We start from the raw sequence: 27,292 nt of genomic DNA, 5'->3' as shown, positions 1-27,292 counted from the left end.
CTCAGTGAGTAAAGATACAGAGCAGGGAAGGTGTCATTGACAATAGAAGACAAGTTGATCATTCAGATAGCAAAGGACTGGGAGCACAGGTAAAATATGATTCATGGAGCCTAAAGCATGACAGACAGTATATTTTAAGGGAGATAGTGAAATTTATGGTTCTTGCACATGGGATAGATAGTTGCCACCTATGGAGCACCATTGGTATTAGGTGAGAGTGCCCATTTTAAAGTCCAGAATGCCAAGCCCTGTATAACTAGTGAAACGGGAGGGTTCCCTGACCCCCCTTGCAGGATGTGTGACAGGGGTGTGGCTTGTCTGGCCACTGCTGTTGCTCAAACCCCTTATGGGAAGGGGAGCATGCAGACAGTCAAGTGCAGGAACCAGGATGAGCGCCTTTGGACTCTGGCCCCAGGGTGGCATCTAGGGGTGGGTGCCTGCAGCTTCCGAAGCCCCAGTAGGTGTGCTGCATACTCTTTTAGCTCTGCCATCTGCAGATGGCTTAAGTGTTAACCAGCTCGGTGCCATCTTGGCACCTAAGTTCTTTTCCAACATCCAGGAAGAATCAGGTCACACACAGACTTGAAGGATGGTGAATACAGGGATTTTATTGGGTGATAGAGGTGGCTCTCAGAGAGATGGATGGGAAGCTGGAAAGGGGATGGATTGGGAAGGTGATCTTCTCCTGGAGTTCAGCTGTCCTGCAGCTGATCACCTCTCCAACCATCCCCAGCCAAACTCCTCTTGACATTCAGACACTCCTTCTCTTCTTTCCTTCTCTGCTGCATCGCTCTTCCATTTGTCTGCTTGTCTGCTCTTGGAGCCTGGGGCTTGGGGTTTATATGGGTACAGGATAGGGGGGCATGGCGGGCCAGAAAGCAACATTTGGGTGCAAAAACAGGAATGCCTGTTCCCATTTATGGCCGTGGTTTCCAGGCTTGAAGGTGGGGCCTTTGCTGGTGAACTGCCCTCTCCTACCCAGTATTTCCCTGTCTCTTGTCTGTATCACTAGCTTCGGTTCTTGCAAGAGCAGCCACTATCTGAAGTGGATCCATATGAGTAGGTCCCAGACTAGAATCTTTATTTGTTGATTTATGTGAGACAGAGTCTTGCTCTGTTGCCCATGCTGGAGTGTAGTGTGGTGATCTCGGCTCACTGCAACTTCCACCCCTAGATTCAAGTGATTTCCGGCTAATTTTTGTATTTTTAATAGAGACAGGGTTTCACCATGTTGGCCAGGCTGGCCTTGAAATCCTGACCTCAAGCAATCCACCTATCTTGGCCTCCCAAAGTGCTAGGATTACAGGCATAAGCCACCATGCTGGGCCAGACTAGATGCTGTAGACAGCGAAATTTGTCGTCCTTGCATATGGGATAGTTGTCACCTATGGAGCCCCATTGGTAATACACAGGTGAGAATGCCCATTTCAGTGTCCAGAATGCCAGGCCCTAGATAACTAGCCTCATTTCTTGCAAGAGGAGCCACTATCTGACGTGGATCCGTATAAGTGCAGCCCAGACTGGATGCTGTGCTCACATTATCTCATTTAAACCTCACACCTGCTCTCTCAGGTGTGTATGTTCATTTTGTGCTCTGTGAACTGAGGCTCACAGAGGTGAAGTGAAATGACCCAGGTCTCACCAGTAGTGGCAGACTTGAGATTCAAACCTCCAACTGCTAGCTCCAAAGTTGCATTCCACCTCTATGGTGTAGTCTACCAAGTTTCATCACATCTCTGAGGTGTACGTTAAAAATTCCACTACACCCAGTTCTGCCATACCATGAAGTATCTTCTACAAAGATCCACCCTACTATTAAGACTTACAAGTACACTGGGTTTCTTCTAGGTTGTCTAGATAGTTTAGTGAATAGGAATGGAGATAAGGCAAAAAATCTGTAACGAAGACCTATCTTAGAATGCACACTGCATATTTGTTCTACCTTCTTTTGTGCTGTTCCTGTACTACTTGAGTATACCAATTATGGTAGAAGAATTATGAGCCTTGAAACATAATAGTTGTACATATTTTGTGGGTACCCTCAAGGTCCTGCTACTTGCCTAAGGAGAAGCAAATTCATGCAGTATAGTTTGAGCCTTCATAATATTCTAGTTATTCTAAAAGCACCAATTAGGGGCTTACAACAAGTAAGATAGGTAACCCCTGCCCGTTTTAGAAATGAAGAAAATAGAGTTTTTTTTTTTAAATAAAAAAATAAAAAATAAAAAAAAGAAAAGAAAATGTGCCACAACGGGCAAATAACATGGCCTACAGCAGAACCTGCTTCTCCCCACAGTCTCGGATCTGCTCATTCATCCTACGTCCTCTCTGTGCTAAAAGGCAAATGGCTTAATCAGTCCCACTGAATTTAGGGTTTTGGTGTTGGGGAGGGGATATTTCCACCCTCCTCAAATCTCAGTGCATCGGTGCCCCTTGTCAACACCCAGGCTCCATCGTACTTACCAGGGACACACAGAGCCCGGGAAGGAAGTGGAGACGTGAGGAGCGAGGCAGGGAGGGGGACATGAGTGAGCAAAGGAAGTTTAAAACATGGGGAGGATTGTTCTAGCTTTTAAAGCCCACTGAGATAAAATTTCAAACCCCATCAGCTGTAAAAGGCAAAGGCAAAGTCTAAAGAGGAAGAAAGATAGAAATGTCACAGAGAAAAGAGTTGTCCTAGTGCTTGTTTTCTCAGCATTCTGAGAAGCAGTCCTCATCGCAGAGCATGCGCAAAGCAGCGCCCGAGGCAACCAGGATGCAGCCTCTTGGAAATAGAGGGCCCAGCCAGAGGCTGAAGAAAGCGCCGCTCAAAGTAGAGCTTGGCAGGCAGGCTGTAAGCGCAAGTGACCTGCGCAAGCCCAGTGCCGGCTTTGCGCTTTGCTAACTCATGGCCTGGTGCCTGGACAGTGCAGCCAAGGTTAGCACGGGGCATAGGCGGGAGAATGAGCCCTGTGGTCCTAAGGGACCCTCACAGGCTGATCACATGGCCCTGGAGACAAGGGAATAAGCTCCCCTAAATCTGTGGTTTCTGCAGAGTGGGTAGGCTCACTACTTCTCCCGGGGAACCTATGATAAATATTTGCACCTGTTGGGGGAATAGCATTAAAATCTTCTGTCAATCCAGAAAACCTCTCCTCAAAGGTAATAGAGACAGAAAACAGTTTTATTATGTAATAAACATTAAACCAGAATGTGAGGCACATCACAGGCAATCTGCAAAGAGATCGCAGAGAAAGGAAGAAATTTCACCCTTTTATATAGGCAAGCAGATACAACTTAGTGTAACCGCCCACTAGGGCGCTGCCTAGGCAGAGCGGATTTATCACGACAGGGGAATTGCAACAGAGAAACAGGAAGTCATTCACGCAGAGCCTGGTGTGCGGGGAGACCAGAGTTTTATTATTACTCAAATCAGTCTCCCTGAGCATTTGGGAAGCAGAGTTTCTAATGATAATTTCGTGGGTGGGGGAAGGCCAGTGAGTCGAGAGTGCTGATTGGTTGGGTCAGAGATGAATCATGGGAAGCTGAAGCCGTCCTCTTGTGCTGAGTCAGTTCTTGAGTGGGAGCCACAAGATCAGATGAGACAGTTTATCCATCTGGGCGGTGCCAGCTGATCCATCAAGTGCAGGGTCTGCAAAATATCTCAAGTACTGATCTTAGGAGCAGTTTAGGGAGGGTCAGAATCTTGTATCCTCAGCTGCGTGACTCCTAAACCATAATTTCTAATCTTGTGGCTAATTTGTTAGTCCTACAAAGGCAGTCTAGTCCCCAGGCAAGAAGGAGGTTTCTTTTGGGAAAGAGCTGTTATCGTCTTTGTTTTAACTATATAAACTAAGTTCCTCTCAAAGTTAGTTCAGCCTACGCCCAGGAAGGAAAAAAGACAGCTTAAAGGTTAGAAGCAAGATGGAGTCAGTGAGATTAGATCTCTTTCACTGTCTTGGTCAGTGGAGGGGAGGGGAGGGGAGGAGAGGTATAGTTTATTACTCATAATTTTCAAGAGGAGGGGCGGATCCCTGCCATGTAAGGCCATAGTAGAGATTACTGAATCAGGTTGGTCACAGGCAGAGAGGGAACAGGAAATCAGGGGAATAAAAATTTTTATTATTTTATTTTCCAGGAATGGGTGAGGCAGGGTGAGTGGGTTGACCAGGTTTAAGCCCAGCAAGTTTGAATCATTTCAGTGGCTCTGGGGTGCAGGGGATGTCCCTAGTTTTCTGAACCCTGGCTCAGGGCAATTACGACAGGGGGTTAATGTCTCAGAAGCAGAAGTGGGCTAGGGATTGGTTAGTTTGCATATGAAAGGCAGTCATTCCCTTTCAGTCTCTAGGAGGAGCAGTCTCTCCCTAGACAGCAAGGCCCCAGATGTCAAAACATCAGATAGAGAAACTAGAAAATGTGGTTAATACAATAGGATTTGATCTCGTGTTGGAGGAATTCGGGATGGCTCAAGAAAAGTGGGTGCTCAGCATTGAATGTTATCAAGACACAAGATGATTCTCTGAGTAGGTATCTTGATAATGTCTATCTGGATGGTGGGATGAACAAAGCAGAGTGAAAGCCGTAAGAGGTAAAGAAGCAGCAGCCATTCAAATTAGCCGGAAAAGGGAGGGGTTCCATCATTTTTGTGGTTTGGACAATATTCTTATTTTGGTTTTGGCTTTTCCTTTTTTTGCTTCATCATGGTCACGTGGCCCTGTCTGATCTTGTGTTCTGTGAAATTGTTTATGGGCCACAAGAGAGTTGGGTTGAGTTCCAGGCCAGCTTCTAGATGTCAGGGCTGCTTCTTTCTTTGTCACTTAATAGTCCTACAGCATAAGTAATACTATTGTTCCTGTTTCCCAAATAGGGAAATTGAGGCTCAGAAAAATTAAGCTCCTTGACTAAGGTCACAAAGCCACAAGTAGATGCTTTGTTCCCAGCTACTTCATGATTCTACTTCCTCTCTGCTATAAAGGTTCCTTCTGAAACTATGGCTGAAGATAGGAGGAAAAGCTACACTGAGCAAAAGGGGGATGAATAAACGATTCAGATGTCCACCATAGTACAAGTGTGTTTAAGTAATTTAATAAGTAATTCCACTGGTGCCTTGTTTGTAGTGTGACATTGATAATATAAATAACTTCCTTTTATTGATGTCTAAAACTCTAAGTAAATAATGGATTCAAAGGTTGTAGAAACACTTCAGCACAGGAAAGCCCGACTGAGCTACTGGACATGACCTTGATACCTAAGTAAGAACTATTTGCCATGAAGACTCCAAGAATTAGGTTCCAAGAAGCAGTATAAATGGCACTTGAAAAGAGCAATTCCTGTTGGGATAAGCTGGTTTCATATAAGCAGCTTATTTGCAACATATGGCACAATTTTCTTGTACTAAATCACTCAAGTTCATTCATGGAAAAAATTCTTTTAGGAAATAACTAAACTATAATCTAGCCAGCCTAAGATCTGTTTCTTCTCAGGTCGTTCTTGAACAAGCAAATGGTAAATGACCTGAGTTCCTGGGCGTTGTTACTCAAATGACTTCCTAAAACTTTTTAAAGGGATACAAAAAGCTTAGATGGAGACAGTTGTATAAAAAGGGTATTGTTTTGCTAATAACATGAAGACATGAAAAAACTACTATGATTGGGCCAGGCACAGTGGTTTACACCTCCAATCCCAGCAGGTTGAGAGGCCGAGGCAGGCAGATCACGAGGTCAAGAGTTCGAGACCAGCCTGGCCAACATGGTGGAACCCTGTCTCTACTAAAAATACAAAAATTAGCCAGGCATGGTAGCGTGAGCCTGTAATCCCAGCTATTCGGGAGGCTGAGGCAGGAGAATTGCTTGAACTCAGGAGGTGGAGGTTGCTATGAGCCGAGATCGTGCCACTGGACTCCAGTCTGGGTGACAGAGCAAGACTCCATCTCGAGAAAAACAAACAAACAAATGAACAAACAACAAAAAACTACTATGGTCCACGTCAGAATGGAGTGTTTCATATAAAATGGTTATGAAAATCTTCAACTTTATGATAATCACACGTGTCTAGATGTCTCTATTGAATGTATGAGTTTCAGCATGTTAGAAACTCAGTGCCACAGGTTAGGACAAAATGGACACGTATTCATACACATAAACCTGAGTCCACAGAACATTAGAGTTATTCGTTGTTGTTGTTTTTGAGATGGAGTCTCACTCTGTCGCCAGGTTGGAGCGCAGTGGCACGATCTTGGCTCACTGCAACCTCTGCCTCCCGGGTTCAAGGAGTTCTCCTATCTCAGTCTCCCGAGTAGCTGGGACTACAGGCACGTGCCACCATGCCTAGCTAATTTTTGTATTTTTAGTAGAGACAGGGTTTCAGCATGTTGGCCAGGATGGTCTCGATCTCTTGACCTTGTGATCCACCCACTTCGGCCTCCCAAAGTGCTGGGATTACAGGTGTGAGCCACTGCGCCCGGCAGAACAGAAGGGTTATAATTGTATCAAAATACTTCCATATAAGTGTATTTACTTTAGCATGTTTATGTCACATAGATCTATTACAAAATAGGTGGGGGAAAATTATTTTATGTTTCAAAAATGACGTGTAAAGTTTAGAAGAATTCAGAGTATGGTAAAAATACCAAAGCTAATAATCTATGAGCCATAATTTCCCAAGAGATTGAAAGTATGTATGAAGTTAAAACAAGTACTTTTAAAGTGGCAAATTAGGTAGTAGATTTATTACTGTCAATACTCGAAAATTGCACACTAAACACAAAGAAGCAGATAGAAAGGGCACACGTGGCCAAATGTTTCCTATTGAAAACCCTAGTCCTGTTAAATAAACGACTGGGACTTCAGATACATGAAAGTTTAACAATAGCAAAGCTAGGCACACACACGTACGGACACATAACAATATAATATTTATAACAACTTATGTGCCCTCTAAGAATTAAGAGCTTTACAAATAATAGTAAGAATTTAAAGACTCCTGATCTCTAAAATGATTACAAAGCTAGTAATATTTTTGATGTTAAATATTCCCTAACAAAGGCAGTTATAACTGTCAATATATTTCTACCACAACCTAGTGAAGAGAGGATAGCTATAATGTGACTTTTTCATTGAATGCAGCAGTTATGTCTGACATTCTTTCTTTCTGTTTTGTTTTGTTTTTTGTTTGTTTTTTGAGACAAGTTCTCACTCTGTTGCCCAGACTGGACTAGAGTGGTGCGATCTTGACTCACTGCAGCCTAGACCTCCTGGGTTCAAGCCATCCTCTCACCTCAGCCTCCCAAGTAGCTGGGACCATAGGTGTGTGCCACAATGCCCAGCTAATTTTTCGTACTTTTTGTGGAGATGGGGTTTCACCATGTTGGCCGGGCTGGTCTCAAACTCCTGGGCTAAAACGATCCACCTGCTTCAACCTCCCAAAGTGCTGGGATTACAGGCATAAACCACCATGCCCAGCCATGTTTGACATTATTTCAATGGGTTAAGAGCAAGAAAAAGCAGTTTTATTGAATATAATTAGCATACAGAAAAGTGCACATAGAGATGGAACAACTTGATAAATATTGGCACAGGTATAATCGGGAAACCATCACCACAATCCAGACAAGAACGTATCATGCCCCAGAAAGTCTTTTCACACTGCTAGGTAATTCCTCTCTCCTATCCCTCCCTACCTCCCCATCTTTAGACAACCACTGATTGATGTGGTTTCTGTCACTATAGGTTACATTACATTTTCTATGGTTTTCTATAAATGAAATCACACAGTATGTCCTCCCTCCTGAAGTTTCTGCCTTCTTTTACTCAGCATAATTATTTTGAGAGTCATCCCTGTGTTGCATGTATCAATAGTTCATTCCTTTTTACTGCTGACTAGTATTTCATTTATGAATATGCCACATTATGTTTACGCATTCACATGCTTATTTATTTTGTTTTGTTTTTGGAGACACGGTCTTACTCTGTTGCCCAGTTTCAAATTCCTGGACTCAAGGGATCCTCCTCTTGAACCTCCCAAGTAGCTAGGACTACAGGCCTATGCCACCACTCCAGTCTAATTTTTTTTTTTTTTTTTTGAGATGGAGTCTCCCTCTGTCGCCCAGGCTGGAGTGCAGTGGTGCGATCTCGGCTCACTGCAAGCTCCGCCTCCCGGGTTCATGCCATTCTCCTGCCTCAGCCTCCCAAGTAGCTGGGACTATAGGCACCTGCCACCACGCTCGGCTAATTTTTTTGTATTTTTAGTAGAGACGGGGTTTCGCCGTGTTAGCCAGGATGGTCTCGATCTCCTGACCTCGTGATCCGCCCGCCTCAGCCAACCAAAGTGCAGGGATTACAGGTGTGAGCCACGGCGCCCGGCCCAGTGTAATTTTTTTTAAATGTAATTTTTGTAGAGATGAGGTCTCCCTATGTTTCCCAGGCTGGTCTCAAACTCCTAGCCTCAAAAATCCTCCCACCTTGGCCTCCAAAGCACCGGGATTATACCACACCTGGCCCCCATTCACATGAAGATGGACAGTTGGGTTGTTTCCAGTTTGGGGCTATTACAAATAAACATTCGTGGACAATTCTAAGTATGAACATATCCTTTCATTTATCACGGGTAAAGAACTAGGAGTGGAATGACTGAGTAATATACTAGGCGTATGTTTCTTTAAGAAACTGCCAAACTATTTTCCAAGCAGTTTGTACCATGTTACAGTCCCACCAACAGTGTATGAGACTTCAAGTTCCCCTACATTCTCTCCAACCCTTGGTATAATGGCTCCTTTAAATTGTGGTCTTGACAATAAGTGTGTAGTGGTTAATTCATTATGGTTTTAATTTACACTTTTTAAAAATGTATAATGTTGAATGTCATTTTCATGTACTCATTTGCCTTCTTTATATCTTCTTTGGCCAACTATTTGAATCTTTTGCCCATTTTTTAAAAATTAGGATGCTTTCCTATGGAGTTTTGAATAATTCTTTAAATATTCTGTAAGTCCTCCATCAGATCTGGAAATATTTGCAAATATTTTTTCCATGTCTGTAGCTTGTCTTTTTATTTCCCTAACAGTGTCTTCAAGGAGCATAAGTTCTTAATTTTGATTAAGTGCAATTTATAAATTTGTTTTTATGAATAACAAATTTATAAACTGCACTTAATCTAAATTATATTGGTGTTAGATCTAAGAACTCTTGTCTAACACAGGGTAACAAAGAATTTGTTTCTCTCAGATGATTTATAGTTTTTGGTACTACATTAGGTCTATGAACCATTTCTCTGGTATTCTGCCTTGCAACATCTACTTACCTAGCCTTTCCTAAACTCCTCCATCTCCCTACTCAGAGACTGACAGGCACTGCCTGGGTTCCCCTATACCATGGCCTTGAAAATTTTGCCAAGCAGTAACCTGGACAAACTGTAGAGCTCATCTAGCCTGCTTCCCAGCTCTCCAGGGTCACTGCACTTTCTGGCCTGGTGTCCAATGTCTGGAGTGCCAACATCTTGTATATTTTATCTAGTTGTTCAATTGTTTCAGGCAAGAAGGTAAATCCATCCCCTGATGCTCTATCCTAACCATAAGCAGAAGTCCTGTGAATTCCTGAACTTGAACAAAATTGCCTTTCTTCAGTGGTGAAAGAGTGAGACCTTGCTACCTGAAGTTAGAATGTCACCACATTCCTCTAAATTTTGTTCTTTTCCTATAAACCTCAAAGCATTTAACAGCCTGTGATAATTATGAATATTTCTGTACACTGTTAAACTCGCTGACATAAAAACAGGTTTTTTTAAAAGTTCTGCCTGCCCTTTCACAGGGGCATTTTTCCTTACTATAGCTCTTCTATAATTTATTATTTTTTAAAGAACTAGCCTTATGAAATGGGCAGCTAGCCTCTCACAGCCTTTTATAACTGTCTCTCGAGGTTAGCCTCAGCAGGCCCTGAATTGAATTAGTATGTTACTTCAATTAAGGCTATCCCAATGTGAAACTAAATATCAGGTCATCATGATTTTCTCAAGTCATAATGTTCACTACCTTGGATTATATAATGTGCACCTGACAATTCAGCAGGCAGTGTTTTGAGATTTTTGACCTACATTGTTGATCTACCCATGGTCATAAAAGACTCTGTTTACTCTGTGTTACTTAGAAAGAAGGCAGATGGGAAAATTAGCAAGAAATAGAGAAAAGAGTCACAGGATGCCAGCAAAATCCACACTACTGTCCAGAGACCACCTCCAGTGAATTAAAACTCAGGAGAGATCTCTTAACAGGTTCTACCATTAAGATTTCCACATCCTGAGTAGGAGTGGGAGTCCTCTCTTGGAGAGTGAGATGTAAAAGACTCCTCTCGGTTTTCAGGTATTTCCCAAAAAGCCCTTCTTTTCTTTGGTATTTCTTAATTACTTTTCATTTCCCCTTTGACTATTAGTGGTTCCTGGCACCACTGGGTCCAATCAAGAGAAACAGTTCCATCCTCTTGTGAGCAGAATCTGATATTTATAATGAGCATCTCTCTAAGGCCCTGTTCTCCAAGTAACAACCATAGCTTTTCTTCATGTTTCTCTAGCCCAGGAAGATCCCATGTTTTTCGTAGTAGGCACTGTACTACTAGTGTGTTTCATACCTGTGTTCTCAAAGGCTGAGAGGAAAACAGATATCTGACAAATGCTTCTCTTTATCAAGCCTGTCATTTCTCAGATTTTGAAATGCTTAAGCATTAGTCAGCTTTGCTTCTAGAATGGGGGCCCAAATACCCCTTTCACCAGCCTCTTTGACCAAAGCAGTGGATTGTGACCCTATTTAAGTCACATACCAGGCCCTCCTTCCACACTGGCTGACAAACCAGGCAATAGAAAGGAAGCCTAGAGGATTGAGCTCTTGTGGGTGACCCCACCAAGTCTGCACCCTGAAACCATGCCCACCTTGAGGTGCAACTGCCTTAGTTCCAGACAAGCCTGCCTTTTTCCTAGTGCTGGATCTCTTGGGGTGGGCACGGCACCTCCTGTCATCTCTCCAGAGCCAGGTCTGCACTGCTACCCACTGCTATCAATCAGGCAATGAGCAGCAGAGGCTCCCAAGTCCACCTCTATCCCAGGAGGAAAACCTGTCCTGCATATGAGGAATCTATTCCTGTGGCTGAGGAGAAGATCCACCTATCTCTCTTAACAGAACTTTATCTCTCCCATCATATGTAAGCTCTAGGACACAAAACTCAAGGTTTCCCTTTTGTAATTAACAAAGAAATTGAGCTAGTCCTGTTCTCTTTCCTATTTATATAAAACCATTTTTTTTTAATCTGTGGCCTTGTCTTTTTATGTAAACATATTGTCTTCATGAATATTCTTATCTTCAGTATTTTACCTCTAGAAGTGTTACTGGAATGGGAGACAGGGAAGAACGATAGACATCCTAGCACTTTTTACTTTTGAAAAATGGCATAAAATATATCTATCCATCCCAGAAGGGGACAACAGACAGGGCCTAGTAAAGGTTCTCTAGGCCACGCACCGACATTCTAAGTCACTCACACACAGAACTAGATTTTGTTTTCCTGTGTGTGCTAAGCTAGTCAAAGGGTCTGTGTTGGCAAGACTGATGGCCACTGTGGCCCAGTCACCGTGGGAGCATAACTCTGACACTGCCGGTCATGTTTTCTTTATTCCCATGCTTATTCCTTGCGGTCAGCTGAACTAGGCATGGGCTTAGCCATGATGTTGGCTATGAGCTACAAAGAAAGGTGCATGAGAGAGAGACGTAACTATATAGAAATAGAGAATCACATGAGGCTGGAGTGTTGTCTTTATGGCCTAAGCCTGAAGGGTCAAGTAAACTACATACTCTTCAGTGAACAGGACACTTCTGCTTTGTGAGCAAAGTGACCAACCTTTCTGAAGGATATCAGCTACTTTGGTTGTAGAATGGAGATAGTGACGCCTACCTTACAGAGCTGTGTGAAGATTTTAAGAAATAATGACTGGTAAATGTTTTAGTACAGTGCTGGGCACATAGGAAAATCTTGGCAAATACTAACAATTATTTTATTATTACATACCCCATCCACATCTAGGCCTGCAGCTGCCCTTAATAATAGAAAGCCACAGTGAAACTTAGTTTTTGATATATTTAACCAACTATATCTTGCTCTGGCAGAAATGAACTCCTCACCCTTTAGTGCCCAGTTGCCACCAGCAATCAGAACAGATGGGTTGGCTTCACTTACTGTCCACTTCACTACTGTCCAATTTAAACTTTTCTTGATGTCTTCAGGTCAAATTTATAGATTTATAAATCTATAGATATCTAGATAATATATATGATCCATATGTCATTTTAATATATATGATCTAGATATCTATCATTTTGTATAAACACATTACCATATGGAACTGTTCTTAAGGACGGTTGAGTAACAACTCCTAACCAACACTAGTATTTATTGAGTGTCCATTTTAGGCTTAATGCTGTATTAGGTATTATTGTCCCCATCTAACAAATAAGTGCCAACAGCCCACACTTTAAACTACCCTCAGGACTCCGTTTCAGTTCTGCTGCCTCTTCCCTTATTATCAGCTGTCAAACGCATCAAAACTGCCGTGGGCCTTCCTCTGTTTCTCAACCTAAGACACACATTAGAATCATCTGGAGATCTTTAAAAAAATAGCAATGCCCAGACTCACCCACTTCTAGTTAATTATGATGCACAGCATGGGAGGCCTCACAAAAACAAAAACCAAAACACCACTGCTAGACCCAACTATTAACATCTGTGGGCTAATAATGAAAATGTACATAATAGGCCCTGAGGGAATGCCTGAGGCCCTCTCCTTCAAAGCACATTTTATCAATTATTTTGCCCAGTGTTCCCTCTCTCTTCTTCCTCCCTCCCTTCCTTCCTCCTTCCTTCTTCTGTTTTTAATTGTTCACTCTGGCTTCTCTTTCTCTTCTTCCTTCCTCCTCTGCCTCCCTTCCTTCTTCTATTTAATTAATTGTTCACTTCTGGCTCCACAAGACTGAGACTATAGGAAGACTATTAAACGAAGAGTTTGTAGCTCTGACAATTGGTTTACTGTAATGGATATTCTGGTTGCATCACCAACACCTTCTCCCTCTCCTCTTGGCAAGTATCTTGACTTTCAGATGCATATCCTCTGCCTCCAATCCAGTCCCATTGCCAAGCCTGGGGCACATAGATCAGGCCTAAGGTAATCTCTAGGCCCTGCTGGAGTTAATGGTTCACAGATAGAAAAGTAGCCCAAAAGAGCTAAATGCGGTCTAAGGAGAAACGTTGTTCTCTTCTGAGTGCATTTCTGGAAGCAGCCCCAATCCAACCCCACCCCTAGGCTCTGGGAGTTGCTGGAAGCCATCTTGTGGCCGCATGGGGTAGGTAGCCTGCTGTAGAATGAAGCTGGTTCCAGAGAAAGCAGAAATGAGAGATGAAAAGAATCAGTCTTTCATGACATCCCCGAGTCACTGAATTAGACCAATCCTGAAACCTACTATGCTTCTGGCAGTGAAGTGAGACAATAAATTCCCTTTAACGTTTAAGCTGGTTTGAGATGGGTTTTCTGGTACTTGCAACCAGATGCATCCTTAAAGATCCACTGCACATTTTATGAGGAAGGGAATACCTGTTTTTTAAAATTGAATTACATTTGAAAAAGCTACCTGAGTGTTATAAACAACATATTCAAGTTTTAAATACTTTTTGCCGTCATATTTAGCAGGTATTACCATACTAAGAACTGCTATTTGGCTTCAGGCTGTTTTTTTAAGAAATGCGGCAAGCTGTGTCAGTTTATTCTGTAATTATAGGGGGAGGCTTCAGTATGCTGAAATTGCTATTCTATAGAAAGGCAATTAGTATGGCGTTAATACCAGATGAACAAGAAAGATAACATCAGGCAAATAAAACACACAGTAAAACAATAATAGCACAATGGTTTTTATTGATGGCAGAAGAAAAATTCTTCCTTTCACTTGTAAAAGGTATTTGCTTAATTTAACTCAGTATTTTTTCCCATTCTTTGTGTGAGTTGACTGTTTTTTCCACCCTAAAATCTGCTTTTTCTTTCTTCAAAGAATAATATCCACCACAGCTGCTACTTATTCTGAAGAGAAAGTGGAAGGTCTGTCAACAGGTTTCCACCAGGATGTTTCAGTCACTGGCTCGTTTCTTCACAAAGAGTCTACTTTAAAAAGAAATGAAGAAAATGAAATTGGAGCCTCAAATTAACTTTTCCATACTTTGTCAAGATACATTTCTGCTGAAACTTATCTGTAAATGTGAAGTGTTTGTATAAATAGATCTTGACTAGAATTTTGGATACTGCTTATTTGTAAACATAATCTTTATAAAGCAATATGAAAGAAAAAAGCAAAATTTTTTTGAAAATAAATTTTTTTTTTAGACTTTGTTAAAGTACATCTCTGCCACTGTTATACCATTTATTGCTGGCATGTTGATTTCAGGAATTGGGATTAACTGAACTGTTTGTAACAGAGGATTACCGAAAACAGATGCAGTCTGCCAATGAACCACGTCTTTCCCTATCCTAACCGCCTCCAGTTCTTCTGTGAACGCCTCTGAATTGAGTTGCTCCACACAGGTGATTTATTTTGGTCTGTCACCTCCCCCTGCCTGCTCCCCACATTTATTAGGCACCACTCTAGTTAAAACCACTTTGGGTGGTGACAAGAGAAAGAGCTGAGATAAGTGGCGAGAGAAGACTTGTACGCTCCAGGCCTATTTTAGCCTCATGCATGACAGCGTGCTTAGGCAGGGACTAGTGGAGTTCCTGCGGCTGCATACAAACAGCTCGTAAGTCTTGGGAAGTAAACAGTCTCCTGCTTAGAAAATAAAGAGCGTCGGGTACTATAATCCTCACCTGCTGCCTGTTCTGCTGGCATCATGGAGTTCTGTAACAGTTATCTTTATAGTGATCATTTTCCTGACATTGATGCTGGACCAGATTGTCAAAAAAAATTTCAACATTTAAAAATACATCTTTTAGTAGTTAAAAATGGTGTTAAAAACCAGGACTTTGAAAATAAGTTTACAGTACCTATGTAGTAGTCTATGCTTAGCTATTGGTTTTAAGGTTTCTGACTAACACGTGAAACTGGGAATACCATTCTTTCATCAAACAAAGAAGAAACTGGAAGTTCCAAGTGAGTCAGCGTTTATTTAACTGCTTTACACATTGAGCCTTGACCTCCATGGCAGCAGGAGCTTCCTGCTGATCTGTCTTACAAAGGCTTCCTGCACAGGTCTCTGCCATCTCTCTTTTCACAGCAGGACATGCAACTCTAACCAATGTTTGAATGGACCAGTGCAATAGCTTCTTAGATTCTTTCCCTCCTGGTGCTATAATCCATCCTACATCCAGCTGCAATATTTCCTAAGCTTAATTTTGATCATATCACTCTCTTAATCAAAAGTTCATGACAGCATCAAACACAACAAATTCAAACTCTTATGTATTTGAAGCCATGCTGTTTTCATCACCGAAAAATATTTCTAACACCCATTGTTTTGGTTCATATTCTCTATTGTAGCCACTGAGAGCCACTTGCTATGGACTCTGCTTCCCTCGTTTAAACTTTCCTCTGCCTATACAGTGTCTTCAGAGGACTCCACCCCACCAGGAATGTGAAGCTTAAACTTCATGTCTAAGGGCTGCTCCTACTAATTAGTATCTAGTTCCTAGGACTCCACTCATGTCAGAAACCTCTCCAAACGCACAAAGTTTTGGTTGGACTAAAGAACTGTGTATAATTTCTCTATTTTATATCTGCTCATATTTCCAAGCTGTCTTAACAGTTATGACAGTGTCCAGGAACTAGAAGTTTGGAGTTTTGGGCTCTATCTCCCCTAAAGTCTCATATCTGACTTGTCACCACTTTTTCTCAGACTTGGGCCTATTTTTCCACATGCTTCCCAAGACCTTCTCTCACCTAGCCCTGATTCCTAGGTATCTCCTGCTCTGTCATTGAAGCTGTCCTTAGTATTCGGCTCAAGTGGAATCCAATTCTCTCACCACAATGAGGAAGTATATGTGTGTGGAGGGTTGGGGGAAGGGGATCTGTGGGGGCCTTGAAAAAAAGTTTTAGGATAATCAAAGAATGTGCAAATTACAATATAAAACTTTATCAAAACATACTGATTTAATAAACACTTACTGAACAGCTACCATGTGTCATTCATCACCTAGTGAAGTACTCAAAACATAAAAAGAAAACCTATGACTGTGAAATTATGTTTTTAAAAGTGATAATAGAAAGCACCTTAAGTGTTTTTCACTACCTTGATAATTTCAGATAACAAAACCTTAGAAAATTTCAGCATATATTAGAATTCATGCTTATATTTGCTGGAAGTCAAATGGCTGGCTACAATGTTTATCTTTTTTTAGATGTTTAAGTTAATACAAACCAGGAATGAGGAAACAAATATCTTTTATCTCAAGAATATATTCCATTATGTAATAAGAGCAGAACATTATTATTTTTGAACCTCCCATTCAAAGATAGTATGTCAAAGAGATATTTCATTCTACTTCATAGTCTTTCATAACATACGCTTGAATTACAATGCAAAACTAAGTAAAATTTTCTTCAAACAAGATTACATGTCTTATTTTTTAGGGTGAATTTTGTAGTGAGAGTTTTAAAATGATACCATCATGGCACTGTCCCCCACCAATTTTTTCTTATCGACGTCAGGAATCCAAAATATCTGCAACATATATTTCCTGTTAACAGTACAATCCAAAGCAAGCATTTTGTCAAGATGGAAGTTTTAACTCAGGGAACATAGAAAACCACTAAAATTGTGATGTTTAAGTTGATTAGGAACTGTGTGCGTTGTTATTTGATATGGATAAGCTACAGTTACCATACGGTAATGGTTTACAACTTACTTTTAAGCAATATATTATTTTTCAAAGGAAATTTCCCATGGAACCCTAGTATATAAAATATATGAAAGAAACTAAAGAAGGGTCAAGGGGACTAAGAGTTCCCCTCATCTGGCTGCACCCTCATTCATGTTCACTGCCTCCTCTCTACTTCTAGCTCTGCTAGATCCTACCTGCCTTCAACAGCCCTGAAGAAATTGAGTCCACTATTAAACAATGGCTGCCTTCCAGCAATGAGGGCATTGACAATCTTTGGCCACAATTTAAAACTTTGTTTGAAGCAATTAAAAAGAAATAAAATACCCTGATTTCCTTTCCTTTGGATAAATACACAGTAGTGGAATTGCTGGATCATATGGTGGTTCTATTTTCAGTTTTTTTAGGAACCAACTTACTGTTCTCCATAGTGGCTGTGCTAATTTACATCTCCACCAACAATGTAAAAGGGTTCTCCTTTCTCCACATCCTTGCTAGCATTCATTACTGCCTTTCTTTTGGATAAAAGTCATTTTAACTGAGGTAAGGTGATATCTCATTGTATTTGATTTGCATTTCTCTGATGATTAATGATGTTGAGTATTTTTTCATATACCTGTTGGCCATCTGTATGTCTTCTATTGAGAAATGCCTATTCAAGTCTTTTGCCCATTTAAAAAATCAGATTATTATTATTTTTCTTGAGTTGTTTGAGCTTCTATATTCTGGTTATTAAGCACTTGTCAGATGGATAGTTTGAAAATATCTTCTCCCATTCTGTGGGTGGTCTCTTAACTTTGTTGACTGTTTCCTTTGCTATGCAGGATCTTTTTAACTGATGTTATTCCATTTGTTCATTTTTGCTTTGGTTGCCTGTGCTTTTGAGGTCTTACTCAAAAAGTTTTTGCCCAGACCAATGTCCTAGACTGTTTCTCCAGTGTTGTCATCTACGAATGTCATAGTTTCAAGTCTTAGATTTAAGTATTTAATCCATTTTGATTTTTGCTTATGATGAGAGTAGGAATCTAGTTTCATTCATCCATATACAGATATCCAGTTTTCCCAGGATCATTTATTGGAGAGACTATCATCTCTCCAATGTATGCTCTTGGCACCTATGTCAAAAATGAGTTGGCTGTAAATATAGAGCTTTATTTCTGGGTTCTCCATTCTGTTCCATTGGTCTGTTTGTTTTTATGTCAGTACTATGCTATTTTGTTTACTATGGCTTTGTAGTATAATCTGAAATTAGGTAGTCTGATGCCTCCAGCTTTCTTTATGCTCAGGATAACTTTGGCTTTTCTGGGACTTTTGTGGTTCCATATAAATTTTAGAATTATTTTTTCTATTTATATGAAGGATGTCCTTAGTATTTTAATAGAGATTTCATTAAATCTGTAGATTGCTTTGGGTAGTACTGTCATTTTAACACTATCGATTCTTCTAATCCATGAACATGGAGTATCTTTTCAGTTTTTTGGTGTGTCCTCTTCAATTTCTTTTATCAATGTTTTACAGTTTTCATTGTAGAGATCTTTCACTTCTTTGGTTAAATTTATTCCTAGGTGTTTTATTGTATTTGTAGCTATTTGAATTGGGATTACTTTCTTGGTTTCCTTTTCAGATTGTTTGCTGTTGAGGCCGGGCGCAGTGGCTCTCATGCCTTTAATCCCAGCACTTTGGGAGGCTGAGGCAGGCAGATTGCTTGAGCTCAGGAGTTTGAGACCAACCTGGGCAACATGGCAAAACCCCATCTCCACAAAAAATACAAAAATCAGCTAGGCATGGTGGTGTGCACCTGTGGTCCCAGCTACTAGGGAGGCTGAGATGGCAGGACGTCTTGAGCCCAGAAGGCAGAGGCTGGAGTGAGCTGAGATGGTGCCACTGCACTCCAGCCTGAGTGACAGAGCCAGACTCTGTCTCAAAAAAGAAGAAGGGGGGAAAAAAAACAATTGCGGTTGACATATAGAAATAGTAGCATTTTTGTATGTTGATTTTGTATCCTGCAACTTTACTGAATTTGTTTGTCAGTTTTAATAGTTTTTTTGGTAGACTCTAGGTTTTTCTAAATATAAGATCATATCCTCTGCAAACAAGAATTTGACTCTTCCTTTCCAATTTGGATGTTCTTTATTTCTTTCTCTTGTTTAATTGCTCTAGCTAGTACTTCTATTTTATTCAACTATGTTGAATACAAGTGGTAAAAATGGACATCTTTGTCTTGTTCCAGATCTTAGAGGAAAGGCTTGCAGTTTTTCCCCTGTTCAGTATGAGTCTAGCTGTGGGTTTGTCATACATGGCAAAGCTAAGAGAGAATTCCCAGTTTTCATTCACCTTTAAAATTGCTTTAATTATAAGCACACTGAGCTTATTTTATAAGTGTAAGTTCTGTCTTATACAACACAACGTTGCCAAAGTCCTTACATATTCTTTTGATTCTGCTTAAAAGCAGACATGGGCACTAAATGACAAACCAGTTATTCCATGCCGTAAGAAAAATACCTAGAGTCAAGAAGTAGCTCTTCTGTGACACTATGGACAGTAGGTCAGGACTGTTTACTTGATGACCTTGCATTAGGGACACAAAACAAGCCAGTGATAAAAGGAAAAAGGTGCTACATTGGCTGGCTACAGTAATTCAGAAGTCAATTAGCATTAGACTTCCACTCTAGGCAGACTACTACTACATGAGAAGCTGAGGGTTAGAACAGATGAAAAAAATTTCTTCACTTAGGATGGCAGAACTAATTTTTAACCAGGGAAGGAACTCTGGGGAAGATAAAGATATATCACATTCTAGAACAGTACTGCCCAGCAGAAATATCACAAGACATATGTAATTTTAAATTTTCTAGTAGCCACATTAAAAGGCATGGTGGCTCACTCCTGTAATCCCAGCACTTTGGGAGGCCAAGGCAGGTGGATTACCTGAGCTCAGGAGTTCAAGACTAGCCTGGCCAACATGGTGAAACCCCATTGCTACTAAAAATACAAAAAAAAAAAAAACAAAAATCAGCTGGGCATGGTGGTGGATGCCTGTAATCCCAGCTACTCGGGAAGCTGAGGCAGGAGAATCGCTTGAACCTGGGAGGCAGAAGTAACAGTGAGCCGAGATGACGCCACTGCACTCCAGCCTGGGCAACAAGAGTGAAACTTCGTCTCAAAGAAAAAAAAATCACTAATTGGACTTATATGCTTAACATGAATTTCATCTTTCTTTATATGAAAACCACTTCACAATGTTAAGTTTACCTTTTCCTATTAGTTCCGAGCCCGGGGTGGTTGGTAAAACTGTTGGGTTGGCCGAGTGGATCGTCTTGGCTGGCCATCACCTCCCCTACGGAACTCCAGAGTTTGATCGTAGGTGCCTTCTTCCTCCTATTTGCAAAGAGTAGTGATTTTACATGTTCAAAATGGCTCCAAGTTTCTTAAGTAAAAAAAATTGTATGGTCCCTATTTTAATAATATCTCTCTTAAGCTGCCCTGGAATTCACACATGTCAACTTTTACAACAGAGGGAGGCAAGGGGAAGGGAAAAGAAAAGAAAAGAAAAGAAAAAAGCAGGGATACTGTTAAAACTCTTTTGATCCTTGGTAATAGAAAAACATCGTTTATAGTGGTAAGATTAGAATTGAATTTTATTCTAGAAAAGGAAACTATTTCCAAATAATAGCAAGATCATCTCATCAAATGGCTTGACACAATGTGATAAAAACATACAGAAAAGCAAGCATTATAATGACAATTTTCTTGAATATTTGGGCTTCTAAATGTTTCTAGGTATTTATCATGGAAAAGTGTTTTGGTAGAATAAAGAAAAGGGGTTGAAGAGCCAAAGAATGTTCACCAGCTGTCTGTCCCCATCTGATGAAATCTCCAACACTGTTAAGAACCTTACATCTAGAGACAGAAAAAAATAATGGTTTGGAATAGGGGAGGAATACAATTTATATATAAAGAAAGCTTCATGCAAGATAGAGAGATCACCAGAGTAAGACTCAAACTATTTTATTTTTATTTGCTTTCTTACTGAGTGGGTATATCTACCAGTTCAAGGAGTAGCATAGGGAAATTAGGATAAGCAGATTAAATAGCATAAAGAGTACAGTTAATGATAATATTTGAAAAGGACTTAGAAGCAACAAAATATAGCCAAAGCCACACTGGTTTCTTACTGAGTACTGCCACCCTGTTATTTAAATGTTTTTGAATTAACACAGCTATGAAGTATGTGCCCTATTAGAGAGAGAAAAAATTAGCTCTCAGTTTTGCTTATGAAAAAGAAAGCATCTATTTCACTAAGTAGGGAGTTTAAATTCCAACTGAATTATCAGAGCACAATAATTTGCATTATTTTGAAAATTAATCCTATTTTTTTCTCTTCCTTAATCTTTGAATCTTCTTTCTCAAAACATTACTTTCCTTTGACCTTATTAATAACATAGAAAAGTAAATAAGAAGACTGAGTTCTATTCTTTAAATCTTTATAGATCCAATTACTGCAATTTTACCTAATGGAAACAAAGATGGTAAGATAGTTTGGTCAAATCCTATTATTTAGCAATGATTTTTAAATTTGGCATGAACATAATTCTCATTTTAGACATCCTCCAAAGTAGTCTTAAAAAAAAAAAAGAACTATTATTTCCACTTTATATAATGAATACTGAAGCTTGGGAAAGCTTTGTGACTTTGCCCTAATACTTCTAAGACAGTAGTATCTTTCGGTTTTGCATTCTAACACTGCTGTTTAAATCTTTAAGTCTCAGTCTGCATGTAAAGGAAAGAAGCCAATAGCCAAAAATTAATGATCATCCTGAGGGGCCTATCACCACTGAAAGAAGAGAATGCAGAAATCTGACAATATATCTGGTATAATTAAATAACTGCCTTTTAGAGATCAACTTCCAGATGAGTTTTCCTTTCCCTATATCCCTTTCATTAACAATCAATCTCAAAATGGTTAGAAGTATCAGATATTATATCTGTAATTTAGCAAAGCAATTAAAAGTAAGAAAATCATAAAAGTATTCAGGAAAGAAGTTATTATTATTCTGGTCAGTGTTCTGAATGATTTTCAAGTATTATAGCTAAATGTGAAAAGTAGCTATTTTAAGACAAATGACAACATTTGAAACTCTGCATATTAACTGAAAACTATGAAAATATATTTGGTACTGTAGGAGATGAAGTAATTATTTCAGGAATTAGAATGGAATACTACTTTTCTCCATATTTGGCTGCAGAATTGGCTGGAGAACATCTAAAAATCTGTATTTTATTAATAAAATACACAGAGATAGGACACTGTATTTGCTGAGAGAATGAGCTGGATTTACATAATAAAAATGACAATGCTATTTGAAAATCTATTTCTATCTATTGTGTTTAAAGAATTCACGAACCGAACTAACCAGATCCAAGTAAATGGTTTTATAGAGATGACCAACCATGAGATTTCTTTCACATAACTCATAACTTGATGTCTTTAATCTGTCTATATAAAGTAGAAGCTGAAAAAAAGTAAAAAAGATACTGACGGCGGGGCGCGGTGGCTCACGCCTGTAATCCCAGAACTTTGGGAGGCCGAGGCGGGCGGATCACGAGGTCTGGAGATCGAGACCATCCTGGCTAACACGGTGAAACCCTGTCTCCACTAAAAATACAAAAAATTAGCCGGGCGCGGTGGCGGGCGCCTGTAGTCCCAGCTACTCGGGAGACTGAGGCAGGAGAATGGCGTGAACCCGGGAGGCGCAGCTTGCAGTGAGCCCAGACAGTGCCACGGCACTCCGGCCTGGGCGAAAGAGCGACACTCCGTCTCAAAAAAAAAAAAAAAAAAAAAAAGATACTGATAGTTTGGTTTTCAGTTCCAGTATTGTCAGAGGCACAATCTGTGCTTTTTAACTTTTAAATACTCATCCTGCAGAGCTGTTGAGAGCAAATCTGGTTACCCATAACAATCACTTCTTATAGTATATGGCTAGTAATTTTTAGCACAGAATGGGTACTTCTTTCCTCTTTAACACACAGCTTGATTTAATAGATCAGTTTATTTTCAGTCATCTTTGAATGAAATTTATACTTTATTCCTCTTCTAGCCTATCTTCTTCCTTTAGGTCTCAGTACTCTGTAAGAGATTTACAACTCAAAAAAATAATTTTAATTTCATAGTTTACAAACATTTTTTAAAAAATCTGACACTACATTATAGCTGGCACAGTTCTGGAAGGCCATCTAATCCATCCTTCTAGATTCCACAGATGAGTCTATAAACCAAGAAAGGTGAAGTGATTTTCCTAAGTCACAGAGCTAATTAGACGAAGAGTCCAAACCAGGGCCATTTTCTTTCTGACTCACAGGCAAGATTCTTTACAAGATCTGCAATAATTTTCATAAACGGGAACTGTCCAATGTCATCTTCACCTAAGATTCTGAGATTCAGAACCATTTTATTGGGACTCAGATTTTGGCACCAGAAAATTTTTTAAAATCTACCTGTAAGCTAGAAGCCCCGCTTCAAGTTGTCCCGTCTTGACCAAACCAATATATTTCTTAAATGTATTTGATTGAAGTCTCACGTCTCCCTAAAGTATATAAAACCAAGGTGCACCCCGACCACCTCGGGCACATTTTTCTTAGGACCTCCTGAGGGCTATGTCATGGGCCATGATCACTCATATTTGACTCAAAATAAATCTCTTCCAATATTAAAAAAAGACTTTTGCTTACCTCACCCATGTTATCAGATAGGTTTTATAAAACTAAATAACTAATATTCAATATGAGCTTTTATACTAATATTTACTAGTTTATTGCTCCTTCTTAATGAAAAGATACGAAACCACAATAATCATTGACGCCAAACATAAATGAAGTGGTATTTTGAAAACAACAAAAGACAAAAACCAATGCAAAAAGGAGATACACAACTTCATCTATAATGTGCGGTTGACAAGTTACAACTGCGTTTTTCCTGCATATCATCTTCAATCTCTCATTACTGTATACTGTATCTGGAGTGAGAACACAGACAAAACTACATATTCCCCATTTATAAATGAGCCGTGTTATAAAAGTTCATCATAAATTGGTCACTTGGAACACACTTCAGAAGGAAGTATGAAACACACTTAAATAGAAGTCAGGTTCTGTGTTCCACAAATAGTAAGGTGAAATGCAGCTAAGCATACAAACCAGTCCTTTAAGGAAGGAGTTCTCAAGTGAGAGCTATTCTGCCTCGGCTGGGGGCATCAGCCAATCCCTGGAAGGAGTTGTTATTCCCTCTAATGGGTAGAGGCCAAGGATGCTGCTAAATATCCTACAATGCACAGGACAGCCCACACAACAAAAAATCATCCAGTCCTAATGCCAGCAGTGTTGAAGTTGAGAAACCCTAGGCTAGGCAAATGACACTTCCTACTCCTAAGTATCAGAGCAGCCTGGAAAAGAATTCTAACCTCAGGAAGTTTGAGTTTGGAAATTTGGGACATTTCTTCCTCTGCTTCTACTCCTAAGATGTAAATGCTGACCCAACTCTCTATGGAAATTTGCGGGGGGCTCTATTTGCTGAAAATACTTAGATACTTACCTCAGCTCCAGCTATATGTTCATTTTTACTTATATCGCCTTGCCTTTTTTTTTTTTTTTTTTAATTGATATGGAGTCTTGCTCTGTCACCCAGGCTGGAGTGCAATGGTGCAATCTCGGCTCAAGGCAACCTCGGCCTTCCAGGTTCAAGTGATTCTCCCCCCTCAGCCTCCTGAGCATCTGGGATTACAGGTACCAGCCATCATGCCTAGCTAATTTTTGTAGTTTTGTAGAGATGGGGTTTCATCATGTTGTCCAGGCTGGTCTTGAGCTCCTGACCTCAGGTGATCCACCCACCTTGGCTTCTCTAAGTTCTGGGATTACAGGTGTGAGCCACCATGCCTAGCCCACTTTATCTTATATTACCATTCCTTCAGCATTTTCCCAAGTCATAACTTTGTGAAGAGCCAGTGATACATTATTTGGTTGGTGGAGGTGGGAAATGGGAATGGCAATTATTCTCTTCAATGAAAAAAAAAATAAAAACTTAGAAAAACTTAATACTGTCACCTAATAGCTATGTTATGTATAATTTAATAAAATTGAATCATTTGTTTCTTTTAACAGAATTTGTATAGTAGTCACAATACATACATCAGCATGTGAAATTCAGTGTACTCTGCAATAGTCCTTGAAATTGAGGATATTTTGAACCATGATATGTTAATGAGTACATATCTCCTTCAGTGATTCATACATGAACCACTTATTCTATGAATTTCCAAGCCACCTTTTGCCTGAGGTGTTTAGCTTGTATGTATGGAAGTGTAAACTGATTTTCATATAAAACCTAAGCAGTCATCATAAAGACAAATCTGCTTTCCCAAAACATGTAATGGACTTTAATAAGAGTAAAACTTAAAATATCTTTAAAAACAAGTCTATTTTTAGATTAACTATACTAATATTCTTCTATATTAGAGTAGCTAAAAATTGAAAGCTGAATCAGCTTTTCTTTTCTTTTTTTTTTGCCGGGGGTGGGGGGAAGGGAGACTGAGTCTTGCTCTGTCACCCAGGCTGGAATGCAGTGGTGCAATCTTGGCTCGCTGCAACCTCCACCTCCCGGATTCAAGCTATTCTTCTGTCTCAGCCTCCCGAGTAGCTGGAATTACAGGCACGCACCACCAAACCCAGATAATTTTTTTATATTTTCAGTAGAGACGGGGTTTCACCACGTTAGCCAGGCTGGTCTCGAACTCCTGATCTCAAGTGATCCACATACCTTGGCCTCTCAAAGTGCTGGGATTACAGGCATGAGCCACTGCACCCAGCCTCAGCTCTTATTCTCTATGAAGATTACAGACAACCTTGGTGCCCATGGGAGTCATGTATTATTATCAATACTGAACTTTACCAATTATCCTTGTTTAAAAAAAGTTCCACTTTAGTATTTGTAGTTCTACTACAAACAACAACAACAACAACAAAAAACCTGGGCCCATAGTAGCCTGGAACCACAGATTATAAAACAGGAAGATTTTGTAAAGAACAGTTAGTCAAACTAAGAGGCTATCACTTGCTCAAGTAACTAGTGACACTACTTGGGCTAGAACACAGGTCTGATTCACAAGCCCGACTGCCCCTCACTGTGGTACCTAGTAATGAGGGTAAGGAATACAGGTATCGTAAATCTCAGAACTGCAGGGGAACTGGAGATAAATCTAACAGAGCAGATTTATATTTTTTTATTATTTATTTTGAGGATAAATTCAGCACTCTTGTTTCAAATGAAATCTCACGTAGAATTCCTATATAAGATATATGGGCCCAGGTTAAAGTGGGTGTTTTTACACATTTGTGAGCAGTACCCCTTTGGCTTTCTCTTCCTCACTTTCTTCAACCTCTGTAGCCCTCAAGCCACAGAAATTAAAAACCCAACCTAGTTCAACCTTTGCTACTCACTGACAACCAATTGGGTGGAGTGACTTGATTAATAAAATGAGCTAGTGGAAGAGCCAGAACTGGAATGCAGGCCTCTGGCTCTGAGTTCAGAGCCTTTCTCCCTTTGCCTTCTATCACAGAGAAAATTTAAACCCTATACTTGACTCCTATAAATTAAATGTCTCATTGTATAATTAAAAACTCACCTCATATACCTAAATGGAAAAAAAACCTCAGGTTTCATTAACATATGAGAAAATTATTATGATATATAACCAAATATAGTAAGTTTTATAACAGATTATCTTGGTTTCTGAAGCTCTGAGTAAAACAATTCCCCTTTAGAAGAAAATATATTGAAGAATTATAGTCTCCCATCCCTCCAGAGCAGCTCTAAGATAATCTCTTTTTATGTACCTCATCCAGCACATTTTATTTAAACAAAACATTTTATGGCAGAAGAGAAAAAAATGCTAATTGAAGACAAAAGAAAAATCAGATCCAAAACCTTATTACTAAACAACTGTTTCAAAATGCATGGCTGACATTACATAATATTTTCATTCCAGTATCATAGAAAATTTCGGGAGGACTGTGGGACATCCCATTGTGGTTCTAATCTTTTCTCTTTAAATACTATATTTTCTAAAGTTATATTAAAATTGTTTATGATTCTACAGGATATCATGAAATCATCTGAATACCTAACTCAAGGGTTTTATTATAAGCTCTTCTTAGTAAAGCACAATCTGAACAAGACATCTAAACTTTAACATAAATGAAAAGCTAATTTTTAAATGACACTAGAAGCAAATACAGTACTATTCATCATTGTCCTTCCTCTAACATCACTAAGATCTACACATAAATATAATGTAAACAAGCTATTTTTGGCAGGTTAAGCACTTGTGAAAATTCAGTGAAAACATCAAAAAACTGCATCCATATTTTAATCAGAATA

General features: G+C 39.8%; 1 protein-coding gene and 1 long non-coding RNA gene across 10 annotated transcripts in view; one reads left to right on the top strand and one right to left on the bottom strand.

Annotated features, from left to right (window-relative positions):
• Positions 1 to 3,530: 3,530 nt before the first annotated feature.
• LOC134757009 (uncharacterized) lies at positions 3,531 to 5,003 on the top strand. The gene is made up of 3 exons (XR_010130587.1): positions 3,531 to 3,629; positions 4,321 to 4,502; positions 4,847 to 5,003. It is a non-coding gene; the product is annotated as an uncharacterized lncRNA (long non-coding RNA).
• Positions 5,004 to 13,897: 8,894 nt separating this feature from the next.
• The window catches only part of TDRD3 (tudor domain containing 3), a 177,336-nt gene continuing 163,941 nt past the window's right edge, over positions 13,898 to 27,292 (bottom strand). For 6 of the 9 annotated variants that reach the window (XM_031001378.3, XM_055360748.2, XM_031001380.3 and 3 more), the window contains 2 exons: positions 20,116 to 20,241; positions 13,898 to 14,160 (listed from right to left, as the gene is read on the bottom strand). In XM_031001378.3, coding sequence (XP_030857238.3) covers positions 20,125 to 20,241 — 117 coding nt within the window. In that variant the 3' untranslated portion in view covers positions 13,898 to 14,160; positions 20,116 to 20,124. The remainder of the gene's footprint in view (positions 14,161 to 20,115; positions 20,242 to 27,292) is intronic. The other 3 variants (XM_031001379.3, XM_055360747.2, XM_063697401.1) reach the window with 1 other exon arrangement.

The sequence above is a fragment of the Gorilla gorilla genome, chromosome 14 (genome assembly GCF_029281585.2).
Source record: "Gorilla gorilla gorilla isolate KB3781 chromosome 14, NHGRI_mGorGor1-v2.1_pri, whole genome shotgun sequence".
Taxonomy (NCBI): domain Eukaryota; kingdom Metazoa; phylum Chordata; class Mammalia; order Primates; family Hominidae; genus Gorilla; species Gorilla gorilla.
The sequence above is the reverse complement of the archived record's forward strand: the minus strand, read 5'-3'. Positions and strand labels throughout refer to the sequence as shown.